This window comes from Nipponia nippon, unplaced genomic scaffold (assembly GCF_047370975.1).
Source record: "Nipponia nippon isolate SJK-2023a ecotype South Korea unplaced genomic scaffold, ASM4737097v1 scaffold_11, whole genome shotgun sequence".
In the NCBI taxonomy this organism is placed as follows: domain Eukaryota; kingdom Metazoa; phylum Chordata; class Aves; order Pelecaniformes; family Threskiornithidae; genus Nipponia; species Nipponia nippon.
Window position 1 is genome coordinate 28,592,865 of NW_028262302.1, and position 23,942 is coordinate 28,616,806.

General features: G+C 54.4%; 2 protein-coding genes across 3 annotated transcripts in view; one reads left to right on the top strand and one right to left on the bottom strand.

Annotated features, from left to right (window-relative positions):
- Positions 1-348: 348 nt before the first annotated feature.
- Positions 349-16,373, bottom strand: GPR137C (G protein-coupled receptor 137C). The gene is made up of 7 exons (XM_009472740.2): positions 15,882-16,373; positions 8,277-8,320; positions 7,280-7,508; positions 4,002-4,151; positions 3,317-3,439; positions 3,064-3,179; positions 349-2,404 (listed from the first exon to the last, which is right to left on the bottom strand). Exons 1-7 carry the CDS (start codon positions 16,233-16,235, stop codon positions 2,233-2,235), a joined length of 1,188 nt encoding a protein of 395 aa, XP_009471015.2. The 5' UTR covers positions 16,236-16,373; the 3' UTR covers positions 349-2,232.
- Positions 16,374-16,690: 317 nt separating this feature from the next.
- Positions 16,691-23,942, top strand: part of TXNDC16 (thioredoxin domain containing 16) — a 43,511-nt gene continuing 36,259 nt past the window's right edge. For both annotated transcript variants that reach the window (XM_087746861.1, XM_087746862.1), the window contains exons 1-2: positions 16,691-17,327; positions 22,428-22,631. In XM_087746861.1, coding sequence (XP_087602987.1) covers positions 22,463-22,631 — 169 coding nt within the window. In that variant the 5' untranslated portion in view covers positions 16,691-17,327; positions 22,428-22,462. The remainder of the gene's footprint in view (positions 17,328-22,427; positions 22,632-23,942) is intronic.

Consider the following 23,942-nt stretch of genomic DNA (forward strand, 5'->3'; position numbering starts at 1 on the left):
CCGCCCTGCCACCCTAATGCCAGGAAGATCGTGGTGGGGGTGTGTGCTTCAGTGCAATATGAACAATGAGCCTTGTAGCCCTTTAATTTCTCATTTTTTTAATTTTTTTTTTTTTTTGCACTACACTCCTTTCCCTCCAAAGAAAAACTTAAAGTGCTCCTAGTGCTTTGGAATTTAAGCAAGAACAGGGCCCACTAGCGTCACTTACTGTCTTTGGTGACTTGCGGGAGAAGAAAGAAGGGTGATGCGCCGCGTCCGGGGGCCTCCGGCAGCTTTGCCATAAGTCGAGCAGTGACCGAGATGGAGGAACCCGCTTCCACGCCCCAGCCGAGGGGACAGGGCCCTTACACCGCGCACGGCGGAGCTCCGGCTCACGTACTAGAGCAAGAGGGAGGTGCTGGGAGTTGTCAGCTCGGAGCCGCCTCCCCTGTTTTTGGGCCAGCAAGAGCAAAGCGGGTTGGCAGGGAGAGGCCCAGAAGCCAGCACGGGAGACCGACCGCGGAGAGGGACGGGGTGTTTGAGCGTGACCAGTGACAAGCGAGGCAGGTGTTGGGGTGACCAGGCTACACTAGCGAGCACACGGCAAGTGAGGAGAGGCCGGGGCTGCCCCAGTGCTTGGGCTCCCTCTCTCACAGGCAGTGGCCACCGAGGCTGCCTCGGGGTCGCCCTGGCACCAGACCCCAGCCTAGCGTCCCGCACCCCGAGCCAGGCACAGGGAAGTCCTTCGGGGTCAGACTTGGGTTTGAAGAGCAGGAACAGCTCCAGGTAGGTTAAAAGCAGTTGCGGTTCCAGTTCAAGGTCGTCACTAGAGGTCCCTCCCCAGCCCAGCGCCTCCATCCAAGCCCGCGTCCAAAGCTGCTTTGCTCATCCCCACAGCAGGCTTAGGGACAAGCCAGGAATAACATCGAGCCTCAGCTCCCGGAGCCCGATGGAGCTATGGGCCAGCTCAAACTTGGCTATTTCAGTTACAGAGAGGCAGAGAAGCCTCCTCCCAGCCTGACCCAGCACACTCAAACCCCCTGTACACCGCTAAGCCCTGCTGACACAGCTGCTGTGGCAGCGGGAGGACTCCAGGCCCACGGTCCTGCCCCACGGCAGGGAAGGGCAGAGCGAGGAGCCCGAATCTCCGCAGCGTCCACCACTTCCCTCTGCAAGAGCAGACGGACACCTCCTGCACCTCAGCGGGGACCCCACCGCTTCACATTCACTTCAGGTTCCAACTCCTGGTTATCTGCTAAATGCAATTTAATACTGAGGGGGGGAAAGGGGGAGCCCCGCCATGGGTGAGGAGGAGGAGGGAGCAGGACTGCTCTCGCCACCCCCCAGTTAAGCTCTGGGCCACGCGCACGTTCCTGCACGCACACGCTGGCTGAGCCAGCTCCAGCTCTAAGCCTTCCCACAAGGCAGCAGCCCGCAAAGTCTTGCCCCCTCCCTCGCTTGACAGCAGCCGCCGGCCAAGCCAGCCCTCTTCCTCCACCACAAGCTAGCGGGTTGGTTACAACGTAGTGATCTTAATGCCAGTAGGAGCACTTGGTCTCACCCTCACAGGCTCTGCTAGGATACGCTTTGAGCTCAGCTTTGAGCCCGCAGCCCTAGGCAGGGCAGTTCAGCAGTCAGGTGAAACAGGGACCAGCGGTCAGAGCACAACCGCGCTCAGCCCAGAGGCACCAGCCCTGCCGGCTGCCAATATGGCACGGGATGCGTCAGCGCGCGCCGCAGGAGGCCCTGCCCATACCGCGCTCGGGCAGCAGAGCTTCACGTTCCCAGCGAGTCAGGATGCAGAGTACTCCACAGACCACGTCTTTGCAGGAAGACTGTGCCTCTCCCAGCTATGGATGTGCAATTAAAAGAGTAACTAGAACAGTCTCAGACCAAGCGCAGTCTGAGCAAAATTCATTCCTTCCAAGTGTGCAGATAAAAGTGCAAATATGCATTTTGATGTTTCTTTTCTAGTGAGGAAGCTCTGGTGCATTTAGCTGCCAACATCTTGAAGACCAGACCAAGAAAAAGCTTCCAGAGAGTTCAGCTTCACTTTGCTACATGGTACCTTAAAGTCACAGTTCTCTTGCTTACCGCCTGCAGCCATAGGCTCAGTCCTGCTTACAGCTGCAGCAGGTAGTGGAATGTTTGTGACGATGAGTTAGATGCTTCGGGGGAGAAGGAAAGAGAAAACCAGGTTACAATCCTATACATGAATGCCACTTCTGGGAAGAAAGGGACCTCGCAGCCTCTTCAGTTCTGTGGTGCAGGGTATGAGCTATGGTGGTTATTCATCTCCGAGCCGCCTGCGGCAAAGAGCAAGGGGGCACTGTCTGTAGCGGTTCCGCCGAGACGGGGACCCACTGCGTAGCTGTCATTCCCAGCCAGGGACCCGTAGCAGCCAGAGCACTGAGGGGTGGCCAAGCTGGGAGAAGAGACAGAAAAACCAAACATGGACCCTTAGAGATGAATAATTTGGCTGCGGCTAGTCTCCGCTGCTGGGAAAGTCTTCTGCTCCCAGCACTGATGGGGGTATCCAAGCCTGCAGAAGCAGGCTACGACACGCGGGCACGATATCACCAAGGAACCCAGCTTTGAGGAAACAGGTACCAGGAGAAGAGCACCAGGCCCTACCAAACCGGTCAAGAGCAGCCAGAACCTCTGAACCCCTCACGACACCCCGGGCAGGCGGAGTTCAGACCCCTGAGCAGCCAGTGAAGGCCAGGGCTGTCAGGTTTCCCCTCACGGTTCTGCTGTGAACACCCACACCAGGCGTTCCTGCAGAGCTTTGTCCCGGCTGACTCCCAGAGACCACGTCCCTCCCAGGACCTCACCACCTCTCTCTCGCTTTGCAGGGGAGAAACTCCTCTGGCCATCATTTAAGAGCCCCCAGGGCTGAGGAAGGATCCTAGCAAGATGAGGCCTCCTGTCTGTAGCCACTGCGCATTTCTACCCGTGAGCATCCAGTGGGATATCCACCTCTCAGAGCTGGCCGCTCCTGTCTAATAAAAGTAGCTCCTTGTGAGCCGCAGAAGGGAACAAAACCAAGCTCAGCTGTGCTTTCACTTGCCCAACAACGCTTACCCTCCTTCTCTGGCCCCAAGCCGTGACAAGTCATCATCGCTGTCGTAGCGCCTCGGATTGTCGAAGAAGTAGGCTCTGGAGCTGTAACTATGACTGTTGACCATCCCCGCTGGGGTCTGTTGAAGAGAAAGGAGTTAGGCCAGAAGCGAGACAGTTCTGACAGCCGCCCTAAAGGCCTGCCCCCCACCCCAGGCACTCGGGAGCTCCTCCCTGCGCAGGGTTACTTGAGCTACAGCAACTTGCACAGGCCTACCAAGTTCTGACTCAGTCTCTGAGCCCGGAAGAACAGCACCACGAAAGTGGTTGGCACCAGCTCCCAGAGGAAGAGGACGACGCCGAACACCACGTATTCTTCGCCGCTCACTTCCACGCGCACCTGCGGACAGAAGTTTGCAGTCTCTGTACAATCCCAGCCATCAGCAGAGCTACGCAGCTCCCAAAGCTGGACACAACACACACAACTAGGAACGCAGAGAAACCGTTATGAAGGCAGGAGTCCCTAAACCAGAATAGTGACCCTTACCCGACTCCTGCTACTGGTTTTAGTGAGCTAGTTCTCATCAGTGCGCTGCCAGGGTACTGTTAGCTCCCTCCCCACACCAATGACTCTCCCTTGCACACCCACACCTGATTAAGCATTGCTTTTCTGCTCTAGTTAACTTGTTCCTCCTCTCCCCCAAAAGAAGAGTTGGCAGGCTAAAATTGAAGAGCACAACAGGGGATCCCTCCTGAAGAAGTAGCCAGATAGAGGAAGATTCAGGTTTGCTCTGGTGGATAGAGCAAGCAGGGCTTCTGGAGGCAGAAAGCCAGCTTGTCTGGGGATTCAGTAAAACAGACACCCCCCCCAGCCCCCTTTTCACCTCCGCAGGCCCTCACAGGACGGCAGGGTAACTGCTTTTCACTTTAGCAGCTCTGGGGTGGGGGTCACGGACACTTACCTTGTCTGAAAGGTTGTCCCAGCCATAGTTAAAAGGACCAGGAACGCTGTCTGGAGATATGGCCACAGCTACCAGGTTATAACAAGCCCTTGAGGAATACAGAAGAGCAACTACAGATCCCACAAGAATAGCCTGGCAGACAGATGTTCCCTACAACAGGATGAAAACAAACAGTTTTAATACAGAGCTGTGATTTGCCTCCCCTCGAATGCATGAGAAGCTGTGCAGGCAAGAATGACCTAGAACATTTGTATGTTGTTGCTAAAATATTCAGAGCTGGTTAAGAGCTCTGTGCTCTTGTGCGATGAGTTCACTGCAGTAGCAGAGCCATACAGCCAGTGTCGCCAGGGAGCAGGGAAGACTCGAGGCACGGGAGCATCGTTCTCAGGATCTCATCAGCCAGTTTCAAACTGGTGGTCCAGGGAGATGCTATCCGACCCCTGCCGTACTGTGGTAGTCTCCAGAAAGCCAACCAATGACCATTAAGATAATCTTGCTGCTGCTACACCCTGTTCAGATGCTACAGCAGAGGCATCCACCCAGCTCATTCACTCTGCAGCGGTCTGGCACCCCTGACATTGAACATAACGTTTGTCTAGGAAAGAAGCCCAAAAGTTTGGGGTGGCCAACTCTGAGAACAGGCAGAAAGACCCAGCACCTCAACCCCAGCGCTGCTGTGGAACAAAGCAGGCTTTGCGTACACAGAGCAGCATGCTAAAGGGTGGCTAGATGTTGCGGGACCTCTGCCTCCTGCCAGCTGTCCTGTGCTGGTGGAGAGCAGCTTTCTCCACAAGGCTTCAGACGCGGTGCCGTCAGAGGGACGGCTGCATGGGGTACCTGAAGGCCACGGTACCTACCTTCCCTGGACAGCTAGCTGGGGGAGAGGAACCTACCTGAAGATCTGCAAGTGTCTCCATTTCTTTGCTAAATACACCCGTGAAGCTTTTGAATAGCTACTGGTAGCCACCAAGTCATTGCACAGCAGAAGCCCATAAGTGGGCAGACAAACACATCTCAGCAGCTGACTTGCCTTTGTATTAAGAGAGAGGATCAGCTCAGGAAGCACATCTCACTGACCTGCTCCACATCCCAGCTACGGGTACGCTAGCTCTACAGTGCTTGCTCAAGACTGTTTTGGAAGAGTCAGCATGAAAGTACTACTAACACCCCGTGACACCACCGAAGCACAAGAACACAGCCTGCTCTAGCGCTGTTAGCTGAGCCCTCGGTATTCAGGGCAGCAGCATAAGAGGCAGAAAGGCCAGGGAAGCAAGCCTGCAGCTGACAAGGACCACAGCAGAGGATCTGGCAGCAGTTCAATAGCACAGCCTCCTTCTCAAGTATCAAATGGCTTGAACCTTCCTACCTTCAGTGGAGGAAGCAGCCTCACCGGGCCCCTCCAGCCTTGCTGTATTGTTTTGAGTCAGCAGGTTCACAGCTGGAGTTCAGGAGGCAGGACAGCCTTTTCAGGCATTTGTGTAACACTTCTGCTCATCCCCACCCTATTTTTGCAGCTCCTCCACAACAGAAAGTCAGGGGAATGCCTCCAAGGCAGGGAAGGGAGACAGCATTTGAATGCAAGAGACCTTCACCAGACAGTCAGGTTGAGTTTTCAACCCGAGAGCAGGCTTCTCTAGAGCACGTTGTACAAGAGCTCGGGCTACGGGCAGCCTCGGGCCCGTAACTAGAGGAAGTTACTGCATTCGTTAACTACTGCTGGGTGAACTTGATAAGTTAATTAGTGTCCAGAGCCAGTCAGAGCTGGATACCTGGCCCATGCAAGCAGGGATGCAAGCAGGTTCTCAGCTTAGTCACGGTTCCTCCATCTCACTTCAGATCACCCGGCTGCAACCTGCAGCCTCTGCAGACAGCCATCACAAGATCCAGCTAGGCAGCCACTCCCAGCTGCCTATGGCCCACACACCCTGGATTCTGGGCAACCACCGATGCTCTCTGCTGCTTAAGAGAGCCAGACTTCTCCTCCAGAAAAACCTCAGCTTCAACCTTGAGAGCAAGCTCTGGCTGCCCTCTCTAGCAGAAGCGGCAGTGGACTGCAGCCACTCGTGGCCATGCAGATGGCCTGCTAAGGAGCAAGGAGATGCCTCCAGCCAAGGCAAGGCAGTTGTCTGGATCCAGAATGTTTTTGTAGCAGTGTCGGCTGCAAGGTGGCTTGTCACCCTCTTCATCCTCCTCCTGAGGGGGGACAGAGCCATCCAGCTGCCTCCAGGAGCTCTACACTCCAGGCAGCCTCTCACCTGAGCCAGGTGTGGCAGTGCTTTAAGCCCATGTAGATCCACCTGATTGAGGGCACATTGGAAATAAGGTCCAGGAGGTCAGAGCCCCACCTTTGACACCTGGAAAGAGGCGATTGAGAGCATATGGGGTGAGGAGCTGTACTACTGGGAAAAGACAGCAGCTCAAGAGTACCAGAGCCAGACAGCTGGCTTCTCTGAGCCTGACTATGCTCCCACACTCAAGTTTTTCCTATAGATGCTTTCAGGTTCATCAAGAGACTGCTGTCTGCCCATCTCAACAGGCCAGGTCCCCACCCTGGAGTCACTGCCTTTGATAGGGGTGATATGGCTTCCCAGAGGAAGAGGAGGCAGTTCAAGCGCACACCTAATTGCAGCCTACTGCCACACTAAGATGAGATTGCTGGTGGCTTATCCACTTTCCTACCTGCTTGAGAAGAGTTGTGTAGGTTCTGACCCTCGCGGGTCGTTTTGCCTTGGGGCAGGACCTACAGCAACTTCTCCTCCCCTTCTAAGATGCTCATCTCATCCAGGACAGGCGAGCACTGCCTCTGGCTCAAGCAAGCAGGCAGCTAAAGCTGGACTGCTGGAGGGATCCCCTTTGCAGAGAATTGTTAGGCATCTGCCAGAGATAACAATATGCTGCAGACTTTACTGCCCTTAGTGACAATATACTGCAGAAACGGCGCCTGCTACTTAGAGACCCCTCTCTTCCAGTCAAACCCTAAATTATACTTCTAAACCTGAAAAACATAAGCAGCTCGTAAGTCTCCTGTCGCACCAGCAAAGCTGCAGAAAATGTATTCCCCTGAAACATGCAGGGCACTTCATTCCCACAGCAGGAGCATGCACTTTCTGGAGGGAGGAGTCCAAGAGCTGCCACCTCCACGTTGGAAGGAATATTGGAGCAAGGGTAGCTCAGGTGCCACCAGGCCAGCATTGCTCTGAGGAAGCACGCACAGATCCAGCTGAGAATCCAGCTGAGGATTGTGCAGTTCCAGCGTAGCTGACAAGGCATTCACTTACCTTAGACTCGAGGTAGACATTCGCTGAAGACATCTTTCCCAGTTTGCACATGCAGCAAGCCAGCGAGATGGCACAGAGGATGAAGAGGCTGTCGTTGACCAGGGCGCGGGCAAGGACTGTCCACCTCAGCTGGTTCTCCGGGACCTCACCATGGATTAACATTGCACAAGTTAAGTTCACAACTAAGAAGAGGAGGCTGGTAAATATGGAGCCCAGATACAACAGGACCCTGGAGAGATGGTGAGGGGGAAAAAAAAATATGGAGTTCAATCAGACAATTCTGGGGTCATTCTCCACCACCCTCCTGTCTCATCAGGCAAGAGGGCCTCCCAACATGCCCAGTGCTCCGCTTGCTGTGAAGATCAGACATTCCAGCAAGTTTCAGTGGTTGTATTGGCAGCCCAAGCCTGCAGAGTATTTGTTTGAGCTGCTCTCATAATGCATGAGCAGAGTAAGTAGTCATGAGTTACAAGACTCATCTTCTGACAGTCAGGTTCTTATCTTGCAGATTTTAAGTGTTGCTCTAGCTCTGCATTAACTCCAGTCAATAAGCTATGAGTCATCACAGCCACTGCAACTTCTTTATCGAAAGCCACTGGAGCTTGCATTTTCCATCGTGGGTTTCCCTGGAAATGGCTAGCAAGCACCTGGGCTGCACAAACACAGGTCCCACCTATTGCTCAAGCCTTATCCTGCAGATCTTTTTGGGGTGGGACAGCTCAGAATGACCTCAAGAGTTCATCTAGTTCATTAGCAGCACTGGTACTGGGACACTGATGACACGTATGGAGGCATGCAGCATATGCTTTAGCTTCCTTGGTACCCTTGGAGCTCCCAGTCCTGCTCCAAGGCACAAGACTGATTCTCTGTCAGAGCACAGCCAGGTACTGCATCGGCTCTGTTCGGTCTTTGGGGGCTGAAGCTCCCGTTCCTAGCACTGCAGCGTGAGTTCACCTCAAGCCAGCTTTGAAGGTAACGTTAGAAAAGTGTCACTTACTTGTACTTGTTGAATTCAGCTGCACATTTCACTTTGAATATGACCTAGGGGAAAGATTTGCGCAGCATTACTTAACATGACCCACAGTTCTCCTTTAAGCTTAAAGATCTATACAACAGGGGAGCCAGCAGCCAGCTGGACATCTTGAAGGACTCTATTAGCACCAAGTCTTGCACTGGACCCACCTACAAGACAGACTGGTGTTCTTTTTCCTGCAAGAGCCAAGCCCAAATGGAGGTGTCCAATAGGCACAGAATCATTTAGGTTGGAAAAGACCTTTAAGATCATCGAGTCCAACCATAAACCTAACGCTGCCAAGTCCACCACTAAACCATGTCCTTATAAACATTTAATATCCCATATGTGACAAGGGCTTTAATAACACCACACCTAAGGACTGCAAGAAAAGCAGGGAGTTCAGCACTCGGTAGTCAGTAAGAACATTCAAAAATACATCTACTTTGCCCAGTGTTCTGTGCTGCATATTTTAGGACCTCAGTCATGCTTGATTTCCCTGTTGAGAAGGCCACTTCAGCTGCTGTGCTTTAGCAAGACAAACAGCTGATCTGAAATAGCCCTCTGGTATTGGATTATGGACCTGCAGGCTGTAACAAGCATTTGGAGCTCACAGCTCCTCCACCCTAAAGGTGTTTGTAGGCCAAATACACCTGAAAAGTAGCTCTGAGATGGTAGGAAGTCCTCCAGAGGCAGAAGGCACAGCCTACCAAGTTGCATGGCACACTTGACAAACATATTAGATGACAGCTATTCACAGACTGTTTCACTCCTTGAAGAAACATGCACTCTATCCGAGAGTGGATCTGGGTTCTGTGAATCTCCTCACCAAGGAATCAGGAGACTCAAGCTGAAAGTTGCACAAGAAGGACCAGTGCTTCAAAGCAAAGGCTCACAAGCCTCTCCTCAGACTGCAGGGGACCACAGCCATGCCTGCAGCCCCAGCCATTTGGGCTGGGAAGGCTGGAGAAGAACCGTCAGCTCACACTCAGGCAGTCCCACAGCACTCTTCCCGATATGGCAGACAAGCCTCCACATCCCTTTGGGCTGGAGGGTGGCTCCTGCTGAAGCATACGGGGCAGGACTCCTAGCCTAAGGAAATATGGACAGTTTAGGAAGGTACGGACACACTCCCAAGTCCCAGCTCAGATGGGAACACAGCAATCCTGCTGCAAGGGGACAGGTAAAGGGTGCTGACACACGGTCAGGACAAGGAGCAGGAAAGCAGCATGCAGGAAGAGCTACACAGAGCTCACTTGTCACACACTGATTCAGCACAGCCATGGCAGGAACTGGGTTTTGTCCTGGGAGAAATGCAGATCCTGCTACAGACCTCACCAGGAAGGATCCCAGAGCTGAAGGTCACATTCCATCTCAGACAAAGCTCGTGTCCTGACTAGAGACTTTGAAGGAAGTTGGGAAGAGGTAGAGAGCCATCCAGCCAGATCCAGCAGACACGTACCTGTGGTCAGCACAAGACCACTGTGGGATCACTGCACAGGTGTGGAGGTTTAGTTTCACTGCTTCTGCAAGGAGTCCTCCCTCTCAGCTCCCAGGCTGTGGCTGCAGCAAGGGATCACTCATCTCTTACAAGGCACCCTTAGTCAGCTTTTTTTCTGATGGGATTTCTTGGCTCCTGCCTTCCAGTCAGCACTGAGGTAGCAATGGCACTCTGAAGCATCAGAAACCAGGCTTTCCAGAGACGTTTCAGGATTTGAGGGCTGTCTGATCTATTGTAGTAGTTTCAAGCATTGGAAAGCCCTCCTGCAGGGCATCAGACAGCTTCAGCAACCCTGTTCTGAGAGCCAGTTTCACTCTCTGGCTCCTCAACCCCAGTTTGAGGGAAGATGAACTCAAGGAGCACTTAGGGGGGAACAAGACACAGTACTTCAGCAGAGGGAGGTATCCAGCCCCCAAGGCTGAGGGGCACAGTACTACGAGCAGTCTCTGAAGCCCTCTACCCTCGTGTCCCAGCCTACACCAGCCCAGAGAAGTACAGAAGTGAGGCATAACCCACTCTGAGCCCCAAAGGTCATCTGAGTTGCAGGAAACCTGGGCCTTGGAAGGACCAGGTGGTGACTTCAAAACAGAAAAATCCCTGAATCCCCTCCTCTGTCCTTAGTTTGCCTGTAGGCTACATTTGAGCACTTTGGGAGCATCAAAACAGCCATCAAGGACATCCAGCTGGGAAACCTCTTGGTTCAGCACCCATTCACACAGCATGGAAATCCATCCGAGATATTTGTGCTTCTGCTGACTCCCAGAAGAGCAGCCCATACCTGCAGCCTCTGAACAGCAAGGCAAGCAAGAGTCCCTGGCTTGTATTCCAGCCGATCACCCTGGGTGAGAACAGCCCCTCAGCTGAGCAGGGAAATGCCACTGGCTAGCAGAAAGAAGATGCTGGCTTCCACAGCTGCAGTAGCCCTGCGCAAGACGGTCTCCCAAGGCTCTCCCCTATATCCCTGAGCCCTGGGGACCAAGGCACACAAAGTTGTCTCAGGGTTAAGAGTGCAATGGCAACCTGAGACTCCCGCTTGGACTGCTGCCACTAAACGCAGAGTGAGACCACGGCACCAGCCTTACACTTTTATTAGCCCCCAGCTATTTACTCCTATAACTTCAGGAAAAGAACAGGCATCACTCACTTTACAGTGGTTTCAGTTATTAAGACATGATAAGCCATCTGAAGGTTGCTTTTTCTTCACAGGGGCTGGGTCAGTAGGTGACACCAGCGGTGTTCGCAATGCACCTTTGGGTTCCTATCCTTGAGACAATCTTGCAAGCCTTCCAGCACTGGCCTAGCTCTGATGCTTTCAAAGCCCAAGGACAGCTGCTGTAGAGGGTTCTGCTGTGAAGAAGCCAGTGCAGAGCGCTTGGGGGTAGTCCTATTCTTCATAAAAATAGGAATTACAGACCCCTGCCCTCAAACAGGTGCATTACGCCAAGTTGCTAGTAGCAACCCTTGCAAACTGAACAGTTCCTAGCTGAGAGGCCAGCCCCAGAAGTCACACAGCTGCCTGCTGAAAACAAGGAATGGAGGTCTCTGCTAGCCCAGAGCAGCAGGACTGAGAACATTTACTCCTAAGCAAGCCTTTTATAACATTTCAGCAATACTCAGCTATCTTTCTGGAGCCACAAGACCTTTGAGCACTTTGTATCAACCACAGACTTGGGAGAAAGGCGAGGCCAAGAAGAGCTACAGACCTCAAAGTCCCCTGTGATGCTGGAGGCTTTTTTGTGACGAGAGTGGATATATTTCACAAAATTGAATACCCTGCTCACATCACCGAGCCCAGAAAGTGAAGTTGCTAAGGGTATGTTCTCAGAGCATTGTTTAAGAAACACACTCATCCTCAGAAGGTGTACTGGAGGTGTCACAGCTGCTAAGAGAAGATGACAAGTGACAAGGCACCATATCCCACAGATGGCTCTAAGGACCACCTTCAGTACCTGTATGAGCCAGGACCTTCGCCCTGACACTGAGCCTCAGACAGCACTTCAGCCTGGTTTTGGTACAGCCATTCACAACAGATCTGAGATCCAGGAGAGCCAGAAACGGCATTGTCTGTCTGATGGAATCAGTCTCTTTTGCTCCATAAAGAAATCATGAGTTTGGGCTTTCCAGATACAAGACACAACCATGTCCTGCCTTGACATGAACACAGCCCTCACTCAGTTGCAAGAGCATCCACAGACAGTTTAGATTCCTTCTCTTGCCACAGTCATCCAGCAGCGAGCATCGGAGCAGAGCACAGACTATTTTGGGACTACACCCCATAACAAGTGTTCAAGCCCCCACCCACCACTCCGAGGAAGAGCTGGAGCTGTCTGTGAGGAGGATCTCTCACCATCCCCACTAACACGGAGATCATCCTATGCTATCATGAGCACAGGGTGCAACCTGCACATACCCTGATTTCCTAGAAGAGCTGGTTGCTGGCACAGCCACCTGTTTATTCAGGAACCATGGGGGCCACGGGAATCATCAGCTACGGGATGGAGCAGTTTTGAGTTTAAGTGACCCCTTACCAGCTGCCCCGCTGCGGCAGGGGGCACGTGCTAGGTGTCTGCTAGGCAAGGAAGGTGGAAGAGTGCAAGAAGGGATGGAGGCTTTGCCGGTTTTCCATCTGAGAAGGCAGGAAGATACAGGACAGCAAGGACAAACGGCTCCCAGGCTGGATGCTCTTTCCATGCGTGTCTGCTCCAGTGCAATTAGAGCAGCGAGGGATGAAAGAGGCTGATGTCATCCCATCAGATGGAGCACTTAAAGAAACCCAGACAGGTGAAGGGTCATGGCCATGCCAGTCTGGCAGAGCAGCCTCACCACTCCAGCAGAAGGCCTTACTCATTCTTGCACACAGTTGCTGACTCCCAAGTGAGGCAAAGATGCCAAGTGCTCAAGAAGGTCTTTGAAAGGGTCAAGATGGAGGCTGTTGTAGCTCCATTTCCATGTAGTGTGCTTCTGACAATGACCTGGGGGAAAGCAGGAACTGCCAGACTCTTGGGAAAGGTAGCATTACTCAAGCAGATGTCTAGCCGGCTGCAGAGGAGCTATTCCAAAAGCAAGGCAGAGAAGCACCCTGGGTGGGATATCCGAGCCATTGTTCTGCCCGTTTGAGGCAGGACTGGAAGGGGATCTGAGAAATTCTGACCTGATGTGCTGCGAACTCCAGATTTCCTGGAAAGGCACTCATTCTGTGACAAGCTGAAGCAGAGAGGAAGAGATGCTCCCAGGCAAAAGGCATTACACCTTTTGATGTTCCAGGTGGAAATAAGGCAGTGAGAAAAAGAAACTGTCACCACCAAATAAGCATCCCACACGCATTTTGGCAGGTCTCCACGGCCCCTCGGGAATCTCAGGGGCCAAGAGGGGATAAGAAGAGGACAGCCTCTCCCCACAGAAAGGGGGAACACTAAGCGGTTTCATGAGTTTTAATTTCAGTCCCAGAAGAGCCTGGAGTGTAAAATAATGCTAGCTGTCCATGGGTATTTGTTGTTTCCTGGACCTCTTCCCCCACCCAGCACCATTTCATCCTCAGCTTGTACATAGCCTGAGGAGCTCCGTAAATCAAGCAAGATTAGCTCAAATAACATAGCACAGGCCACATTTTCTTCCACTGCTTAGACAGATGCTATTTCTCCAGCATCTCCACAAAGGAGGCACTGTGTACAAAGACAATTAGCCAGGCCTTCAGCACAGAAGCAGCCTCTGCTTTTATCTGAGGACATCTCAGACCAGGACAGCACCCCCAGAGTGGCAGAAGCCCTATGCCCTTCTACAGGTTGCTACCAACTGGCCCTTAACACCCAGGAACGGATGGGCCTTCCACAGCAGGTTCTGCTTGAAGTCACACCAGTAAACACACCAGTTATCTCTAGATCTTGAGCCACTTCAGCTAAACTGCTGTGGCTCCACCATAGCTTCTCTCCTTCCTCCAGGTAGTGATAATTCTTGTTTAATTACACCCTAAGCCCCCTTAATACAACTCCTCCTGTGTTTTAAGAGCAGCACCCAACACAGCCAAGCCAGGCCCACCTCAGTTAGCTACCAGCACATGGCACCCTTCTGTCAAGGGTGGGCTAGTTTTATCAGCCTGTTTTCCAAGCAGAGGAGGCCAAATATCGCTACTCAGCATCACTTCTTTTGTTAAAATGGAAGCCAAAAAAGCACCAAAGGCTTTCAGTCCATCTAGCCACACTCTCTCCAAGGCTCTGGAGAAGCCGCAGGCTTCACCACCTACCACCACTGTGGGATCACCCACAAACACCCTGAAGCGCTGGACACCCATTCTGCTTGGGACAGCCAAGCATCGGACTCTCTGTAACTAAGCATGCATACCCATTTTAATAAGTCATTTTATCCTTCCCCACTCTAGATTCTGAGCTCTTATTTCCTCAGACAGGATTTCCCTTGGCTCCAGGTCTTCAAGGAGAAAGAAATGGGGTATATTCAGCCAGAGTCCACTGAAAAACAGGTACCGTGGGAGGAAGGGAAGCCTGAGAACCTATTTGAATTTACTTTGCCGTTCTTTAAAGGAGCCTTTTAACAAGCCTGCAAAGAGGCAAATCTGCTCTCAAGTCCGGTGACTTGGAGGAAAACAAATCCAGCCACTTTGTGGCACCAGAACGTGGGATCCCTTCCTCAGATTGCCATTCAAGGAACACACAAACACCTACTAGTTGGAGCAATTGGTAGGTCAGGCTCCCTTTAACAGACAAGATGGATTATGCACACTATGCACCATTTGTTATTTTGCTGCCACTCGATCGGCAGCGTACCTAACACCACCAGCTTGTGCAACGGGCAGTTTACCCCAGCTTCCAGGTGTTTGTGTCAGAGGGGGATGACCCAAAACAGCTGAACGACCTGATTGCTCCAAGCCTCACATTATCATGTGAATGTTGATGTCCTCGGGAAAATGAAATCATAACTCCCATCGGTGACACATCGGAGCGATGGAGCGATTTCGCTGTGTGTTAGCGATTCCTTTGTAAGGCTGGCGAACAGCTGAGAGCTGCAGAGCAAAGAATCTGAACAACAACAACAAAGCTGGAAGGAAAGTGCTGCCTATTTATGAAACAAGTCACCAAACTGGAAGGCAGGCAAGCAAAGGGCTGCTCACGAGAAACTGGAGCAGAAACAAAATATTCAGGGGAGGAAGGGAAGGGGAGAGCCAAGGCTTTAAAAGATAAAGACAAGTGAAAGGACTAGAGACAGGAGGATAAAAATCACAACACAAGTGATGGGAAACCCAGAAAAGGAGGAATACAGCTCAGCGACAATAACAAGCAGCTCCGCACTGTCCCAGTAGCGATCATTGTGCTAGGAAGGGGCCCAGCACTCCAGCCCCAGGCTGTTGTGTGGGGAGGCAGAGGGAATCTCAGGGTTTTTGTCTGACAACGAGCTGCAGAACAACAAGCTCAGTTCACGGCGGAGCGGAGAGATGGAGAGAAGGAGGGAGCGCAGCAACAATAGCAGAAGAGGCTCTAGCTGGTGACGTAATGGTTGGCATCACTCCAGGCCAGAGCAGCCCCTGCTGCTGCCACTTTCTGGTCCCCTTTAGAGAAGGGGAATCAATTAAAAGAAAAGATGCAAACCAGTCCCCTAAGAGACCCCGGGGCACTAACACCCCTGGGAGGGCTGCAAAGGGGAAAGCCCCACCCGGGCACATCTCTGCACCCCCCCAACCCCAGACCCAGGGCAATGCGCCTGCCTGCACCCCCCATGCCACCCCACACAGCCTGCATTCAAGGTGCACCCCACCGCCCCGACGCTCAGATTTTTCACTCACACTTTTTTTGCTCATTCCCCCCCCCCCCATCCCTCCCCACCCCCAAGCCTGGATTCAATGCATCATCTCCATGCCTCCCCCCCACCAAACCTGGATTCAGGGCACACCCCTGCCTCTCCCCAACCTGCCCCAAAGCCTCCGCTGAGGGCAGACCTCTCAGCGCCCTCTCCCACCCCAAAGCCTGCCTTGAGGGCACACCTCCAAGTTTTGTAGGGGGGTTGAAGAGGAGCCTTTAGCCCTGGTGTCCTGCAGGGTGGGGGTTTGGTGTGTGTCCCCTCCCAAAAAAGAACAAACTTACCTCAGCGAAATAGAGGTTGAGGAGGCAGAGGCTGGAGAAGAGCAGGCAGCCGGGCAGGCAGTAGAGGAGCCAGTGGGCGAAGGGCTGCTGGAGGCGGAGGGCCTGCAGGGAGTTCTGCAGGTAGAAGGAGAAGAGGGTGGTCCTGAGGGCTGCCCAGAGCAGGCAGAGGAAGAGGCAGAGCGTGTGGTAGCTCAGCCGCCGCTCCCGGTAGTAGAGGAGCAGCCAGAGCTGCAGGTAGGCGAAGAGGAAGAGGGCGGCGTAGAGCGCCGTGTGGAGCACGGTCAGCCCCAGCTCCACCGCGTAGGGCACGGCGGCCCCCTCAGCCAGGGCCGCCCCTGCCGTCGTCGAGCTCATGGGGCAGCGGGAGGCAACGGCCCGCCAACGGTGGCCGCCCCGCCGCTCCCCTCAGCCCCGGCTGGACACCCCCATGCAACAAAGGGGAGCCTTCCCCCCCGCCGCCCGCCCTCCTGGCAGCGCCGCCCGCCCGCCCGCCCGCCGCCAAACAACTCTCTGCCGGGGACAATCAGCTGAGCCCGATTATTTGAGGCGCTCGCTCCTGACAGCGCTCGCTCCCCATTGGCTCCCCGCCGGCCCGCCCCCACCGCGCCCATCCGCCGCCTCGAGTGGTCTCCGCCGCCTGTCACTCACCGGCCCCCCCTCCCCGCTCCCATCGCCTCTTGCTTTTTAGGTTGCCGCCGCCGCCCGCCTCTCCCTTTTGCCGCCCCGCCTACCTCCGGCGGCGGGCGGAGGCACCCGCCCTTCCCGCGCTCCCGCCCCCGCCCCTCGCGCCCTCCCGGGGGCGGGGCGCGCGCTGGTGCCGGCGGCCGCGGGGGTGGCAGCGGGGTGCACGCTGCAGCGCGGTGCACGCTGCAGCGGGGTGCCGGCAGCTCCAGGGGCGGCCCTGGGGAGCCCCGAGCGTCTGGGGGCAGCTCCGGGGTCCCCCCCCCAGCAGAGAGCCTCCGCCTCGTGGGGTCGGCCCGAGCAGCGCTGTCGCTGCGGGGACAGGTCCGGGGTGCCTGCAGGAAGCAGGGAGGTCTCCTAGAGGGGTCCCTGGAGCTGTCGGGGGGGATCTGAGCACCCCCAGCAGCCTGCGGGGGTGTGCGGGAGGAGACCCCGCTGCGGTAGGTGCAGGTTGGGTCTCCGGTGTTGACCCTGCTATATGGGCAGCGATCCCTATGGCTGTAGGGAGAGCTCAGGGATCGTAGCGGAGACCCCCTGCCACCAAGAGATCCCACCGCTGGAAGGGCCGGGCTGGCACAGAGCCGCCAGCTTTATTTTTGGCATCCCGTTGCCAGTGCGTAGGACGAGGCCGCCTTGCGGATTCTCCAGCCGTGCAGCTGGGCCGCCGGCCTCGGGGGACTGCTGGGGCCAAGGGGAGACCTGGATGTGCGATGCTTTGCTAGCAGCTGTGGTGGAGGGACAAGGACTTCAGCTCAGGACACCCAGGTAGGTGACATCCCTAAGCCACCTTGGAGGCAGCTCAGCAATGTCCATCAGCACAGTGCCAGCGGCTTTCCAGGGACTTCGGGGGGCTGGTCCCTAGGGACAGATAAATGGGGGCAGCGGTGCAGCAGCAGTGGGTGACGGGTGCACGGGCATCGAAGCGCTCCTCTCCCAGTGCACGCAGAGGGAACGGCTGCAGCATGTCCCTCCTGCAGCCTTGGCTAGCAAGCGAGGCCCAGCAGGGCTACTGGGTGCTGGGAAGTGGGACCTGGAAGTGAAAATGAAAGTGAAACTCTCCGGGAAGTGGCTGGAGATGGGGCAGCGTGGGAGCATCACTGCAAAAAAACCAGCAAGGCAAAGCTGGGCGCTGGGCTGGGATGCGCTTTGATGTCGATGTGTTTCCCACCTCTGCTGCTGATCCTCGAGAAGGATCGCCGCGCTGCGAAGTGCTGCTCGCCGCAGCCGCCCCCGTAGGCACCCTCGTCCCCTGACTGCAGGCCCGTATCTCGCATTTGCCCTGAAAATCAGGCACTTCTGGTGCAGGGGGTCAGGCTGGGGGAGAGGCGACGGCGCAGAGCGGAGCTCCGTTATCATCCGACATGGTGTGCCAGATGTGCCTCTGGTTTTGTGAGCCGCCCCGGCGCGGATTTGCGCCACGGACTGATTACACAGCAATCTGCAACGTCCTTAAAACGCTGCCGGTTGAAAAGTGTGCCCGCCTGTGCACAAAAGGCCTGGCAACGCTCCGGCTTGAAACAGCGTTTGTGGATAAATGCAGGATAAATACCTCTGCAGCGAGGCTCTGGTTTCTGGCTGGAAGCACTGCAGGAGTCTGCTGGGGGTCCATCACAGCCTGGCTGGGAGACTCGTCGGGGTGTCCAACGCGGGTGGAAACAGCTTCCCGCAGCTGTAGGGTCACGACCACGGGAGCACACGATGGAGGGACACGGCTGGAGGGGCCTCGCGGTGGCAGCTTGCAAGCTCTGCCTTCTCCGCAGGCTGCTGGGGAGAAGGGACGGGTGGGCAATGCCAGCAGGTATTTCAGACCGATGATTGCAGGCCCATCCCAAAGCGATGGAGAACAATCTCAGCTCTGTCCCAGCTCCAAACGCTGGGGAACTGCAGCTTCTTGGCCTTGTTCAAATCAGCCAGGTCGAAGAACTTGCTTTTGGAAGATTTGAAAGCAGCTGGGTTGAGCTCTGTTCCAGCAAAACTGGGTAGTGATAATTAACCTGACTTGTCTGCTGCTTAGGAGAAAGCTGGTGCTGGCCACTTTTTCAAAGGTGAGCAGGGAAGGGGAGCGTGCAGTGAAAAAATATGCAAAACAATGCAGTATCTGGTAAGGAAGTGAGGTTATTGCCGGGCAGCCGTAGGATTCCATAAAATTACCACATAACCTCACCCGGGAGAAAAAGAAGACTTAAATATTGCTTGCCATAAGCAGTATTTCAGCAGTTGTCAGCGGTACGTGTCAACAGTTGTCAGGCGCGTGGCTTGGAGTGGCGTGGTCTTCTGATGAATTAAAAACCCGCAGGACAAACCTGGCCCCCCCAGGCGGTGAAGTGGCCACAGGGGGACGGTTTCACGTAGCGGGTTGTCACCGGAGAGTCAGCGTCACCCAGATATGCTTCGGTGGGATCCCAGGGATGCTTTCTTTGGTCCTCAAGAGCCAGTTTATCATCTCTTCAGGAGAAAAGAAATTTGCGGACAATACAGCTGTTGGGACAGCTTCCATCTTCAGACAAGCTGGCCGTAAGCAAGTTGGATGCATTTGGGAAGGGCTTGCTGGTCGGGCAGTGACGTATGGCTGGAGGGATTCACGTGGACCCGCAGAGCAGAAGGCTGGAACAGAGAGCTTTTCAGGGAGTTTTTCTGGATCCGCTAAAGGAAACCTGTGTGCACAGTCCAAAGTGCAAGAAGAGCCGTCAGCGTTATGCTCTCCCTTGCATTTTTCAGCAGCAGGCATATCTGGGCTGGGGCATCCAGCCGTGCCGGGGAGAGTGCTTCAGCCTGTTTAGCTTGCTGTAGCTAAGGGGTTGAGTCAGCCGCGCGTGGATTTGGGGGCTGTTATGTGTCCCCTCTGCCAGCAAAACTGGGAGGGCAGCATGCTGGTTAACGGCTGCTGGAAGGGCATCAAAGGCGGGCGAGCACGGCTGCCAAAAAAACGTACCAGCTGGGTGCGGGGTGAATGAACTGCTGCAACAAAAGGCCTGATCTGTGTCGATCATCACAGGAGAGGCTGAAGTGACTCCATTTCGGAGCATCCTAAATGCTCCTGGTTTAGGAACCTCTACCTAGGGAGTTAAAACTTGCTAACTGAGGGCTCTGCAGGCGGGAAGGTACCCATATGAGATAAAACAAAGGGGAAGCAGCAGTCTAACGTATTTGGACCAGACATAAAGTGTAGGTTTTTTGTAAGAAGGTAATTGATCACCGGGAGGAAAATACGCTGCTGAGGGATGCGGGCAGTTCTACATCACTGGCATTGAAGCCCAGGTTGGTCGTGTCTCTCCTGGGTTCAGGGGGGCCCATGGATGATGGAGATGGTACCCGGCTGGCTGTGCAGTCCAGGACAGTGGTTCTTCCTTGCCTTGTGTATCTTAAAAGCCACCCCACATCACCCTCCGTTGAATGAAATGTGCTGCAGCTTCCTCAGTAATAAATACAGGCGTCAGGGAAGGCAGCTGGGCTCACGGAGGCGATGCAGGGATCCCAGCCCGTGGTGACCACTGCGGCATTCCCAAGCAAAACTGAGGTGGCACAAGCAATTTATGCCAATCCAAGAGTTTGTGCTGGGTGTCTCTGGTGTATTTGGTTTCATTTTAGGTCATCTACAGTGGCCTTAACCACCTTGCCTGGCTCTGTCTTGGAGGTATGACAGTAAAAACATGAACCAGGTCTTGCATACCATCTATGCTGTGCTGGGCTGCCCCATGGCCCGTGGGCTTAGGGGTTTCCCAGCAGTTACACAGAGCTGGTTCACACATCCCTGGTATTTTCACACATCTCTGGTAATCCTGCCAGTGGCTGCGGTACGGGATTCTGGCTGTTTCCAACCCTATGGTGTTAATTTTCCGTTGATGGAAAAGAGGTGGCGGAGGAAATGACCTAAAAGCTGAATATTCAGGTTTGGGTTGATGGGGCACAGGGGGAAGCTGCTGGGCAGGACGGGGCAGTGAGGAGGGGAGAGGACATGGGTAGGGAAGGGATGGGCACGCGTTTTTGTGTAAAGGGCGAGAAAAGCACGGGGAGGAGCGGGGCCGAGGGTGGTGGGACAGAGTGAGGGGGCATGGGGAGGAGCGGGGGGTCGTGGTGGGGCAGACAGCGCTGGCTTTGGGAGGGGTGCAAGGAGAAGAGCACCAGTCACACAGGGATGCGGAGAGGGCAGAAGGTGAAGGCAAGAGCCAGAGGAGACATGAAGAGAGATCGGGGCTGGGTAGAGGCTGGAGTTGTGTTTTAAACTGCTGGCACCCTCCTCCAGGTATAATGCCGTCAAGTCTTTGAGTCATTGGAAGCTGCTCCTCTTGCCTCCTTGACAGTAAGCTCTCCCATTTGACCTGGGCTGGTTCCCACATGCCAGGATTGAAGTTATTTTTCCATCCTGCTGTAGCCAAGTTTGTCATTTAATAAACATCCCCCCCCACCCCACCCCGATCTCTGTCCCCTCTGTAAGCCAGAGGAACAGATGGGAGGGCAAAGGACCAGAAATGCCTGGCACTTCCCAAAGCTAGAAAGGAGAGAAGCGGAGATTTTCCAATGAAAAGAAAAAAATTCATGCCTTTCTCAGCTCTGTCTTTGTTCCTTTGTGCCGTTCAGGCCTGATGCAAACACCTCACCTACGTGAGAGGGAGGCTGTGGAGCCTGAGCGTGCCCGGCTTTCCCTAACTCCCTGCCCGTGGAGCAAGGCGGAGGGACTTTGCCTCCTTGTTTTTGAGCGTTTGAGTTTGGGTTCGTCACAGAGCAGCAATAGCAAGCGGACAGCATCTGACAGGGGCTTGGAGGGAATGACAGTCCATGGACACAGGGGCCTTTGTTAACGCAAACAGCTGCAGCTCATGATGCAAAGCAAACAGCTTCTACGCTGCTTCAGTTCCAGCTTTGGCTCATCGTTGATCAGGGACCAGCCATGCTCCAGCACACTCAGCCACAAAGACCAACACCTGAAGAGCAAGCTGTGAAGGAACCTGGTATTAAACAGGGGAATGAAGTGGGAAGAAGGTGTTTTCTCATCCTGTGGTGGTTGTCCACATGAAGCTCTCCTAAGCCTCTTAATCTGAGCAAGAAGAGTTAATCAGCTGCGGCCGGGCAGCCTGGGCAGGACTGCTGGTGAACCCTGGCAGCAGACTTGCACGCTTGGTCTTTGCCCCGTTCTCTGAAGCATCTCACAAATTTCCTTGGCTCCTTTCCTAACCAGCTCCACGTAGAGACCTGGCGCGGAAGGGAGGCTGCCGGGACTGCCCTGCAGCCCGGCGTGGGTCACGGCTTTGCTCCCGTGCCACCAAGGTCAGAGTACTGGGAGGCTGGACCGAGCAAGGCATGACAAGCCTGAGGAGTTTGCACAAACCCCTCTCCCATATGGCGTAGCTGAAACCTCGAATGACAGAGAGATGGTGCAGGCACCAGAGGAGGGCTCTTGAACCTCCCCGCATCATTTGGCACAGTCTGAAGTGGGCAATATGGCCCGTCCCTTTGCGAACACCTCTTTCAGTGGCACATATAAGGCTAGTGGCATCCTCAAAGCTTTTTAACAAGAATTGAGACAGTTTGGGTGGGTTTTTTTGTATGATAGGGCCACTGTTTTCTGCCTGCATGCGTAATTTCTGTTTGACTCAAAAGAAAAAAAAAATAGGGAAGAAAAACAGCCCTAAACTGAAAGCGTGGAGGGGCCGTGCACTTGCAAATACCGCTCAAGGAAAGGGAATAGCCTTTGCTATCATCTTTACAGTTGTCTGAATCACCTGCTGTTCTAGTGACTAATTCATGACGTCCTTGAGATGTTTGTGTCACATCTGGAAATTACAGTCACGCTGCACCTATCTAAACAGAAGACACTCGTATATAGGTTTGTGTATATATGTATATGTTTTTGACTTTTTTCCCCAGCTGTGACTCTCCCGTGCCTGTAGCCGATAACAGCCATGCCAGCCCAAAAGGCCAGATGGGTTTTTTCCTTCTCTCTTCTGCTCTTCTGTGCTTCTTCCATCCCAACGCAGGGAAGCGCGAGGCTGCTGCAGGAGCTGAGCCCCCAGGAGTATTTCAGTAGCCTGCAAGCCGGCAGAGCATCCCTGGCTTATTTCAGCCATAACGGTATGTATTTACCCGTATGCATAAGCCGGCAGAGCATCCCTGGCTTATTTCAGCCATAACGGTATGTATTTACCCGTATGCATTTACATCAGCCTGGGTTTTCAGCAAAGGCTTGTGTGAGGGTGTGTGTGAAAGTGGGCCAATGAAGAGGCAATTCTCGAGATTTTTAAACCCAAAGGGATTTTGAAGGGCTGCTTGAGCTCAGCTGGCAAATCTGTGTTTGTACAGCTCCAAGTGCTCCTGACAGGCAGAGACCTCCTGGGGTGGGATCTTTCCTGGCTGTGTCCCCAGGCACACTCCTTCAAACCTCTTCATTAATGTTCTGGATTATTTTCTGGACGTGCCGTGGAAGAGAAACCCAGCCTCCTAAGGAGTTGTCCCCTCAAAGGGGCTGGGTTTCGCTCCCATGGTACCTCCCAGGGAAAGGGGGATCCCTTGCATACAAGGGGACTAAGGGCTGTCAGGAATGACAGGGAGATCCTTGGCCTTGCCTTTCTTGTTCTGCTCCTTCATGACCCCCTGGTATGGTTTCCCAGAGACATCGGCATGGGCTGAGACGCCAACACAGCTTCCATGTCAGCACTGAGAGGCTGGCTGTGTTAGAAAGGAAGGTGGGGAGTCTCTGGGCATTTGTGTTGTTATCACAGAATCGTTAGGGTTGGAAAAGACCCTTAAGATCATCGAGTCCAACCGTTAACCCAGCACTGCCAAGTCCATCTATACCATGTCCTCGAGCACCGTATCTATCCGTTCTTTAAATACCTCCAGGGATGGGGACTCAGCCCCTGCCCTGGGCAGCCTGGGCCAGGGCCTGACCACCCTTTCGGTGAAGAAGTTTTTCCTAATGTCCAACCCAAACCTGCCCTGGCGCAGCTTGAGGCCGTTTCCTCTCGTCCCATCACTTGTTACTGGGGAGAAGAGACCGACCTCCACCTTGCTCCAGCCTCCTTTCAGGCAGTTGCAGAGAGCGATGAGGGCTCCCCTCAGCCTCCTCTTCTCCAGGCTGAGCCCCCCCAGCTCCCCCAGCCGCTCCTCCCCAGCCTTGGGCTCCAGCCCCTGCCCCAGCCTCGCTGCCCTGCTCTGCCCACGCTCCAGCCCCTCCATGGCCGCCTTGGGCTGAGGGGCCCAGCGCTGAGCACAGGATTCAAGGGGCGGCCTCACCAGTGCCCAGTGCAGGGGCACCATCACCTCCCTGCTCCTGCTGGCCACACTATTCTTGATACAAGCCAGGATGCCATTGGCCCTCTTGGCCACCTGAGCACACTGCTGGCTCATGTTCAGGCGGCTGTCAACCAACACCCCCAAGTCCTT

Bases quoted from the DNA above. Each gene is read 5' to 3' on its own strand.
- GPR137C (XM_009472740.2), bottom strand. From the start codon at position 16,235: ATGAGCTCGACGACGGCAGGGGCGGCCCTGGCTGAGGGGGCCGCCGTG. The intron at 7,509-8,276 runs GTAAGTGACACT...CCATCTCTCCAG, and splicing joins GCTGAATTCAACAAGTACAA to GGTCCTGTTGTATCTGGGCT. The intron at 3,440-4,001 runs GTAAGTGTCCGT...TTCTGTCCGCAG, and splicing joins GGGACAACCTTTCAGACAAG to GTGCGCGTGGAAGTGAGCGG.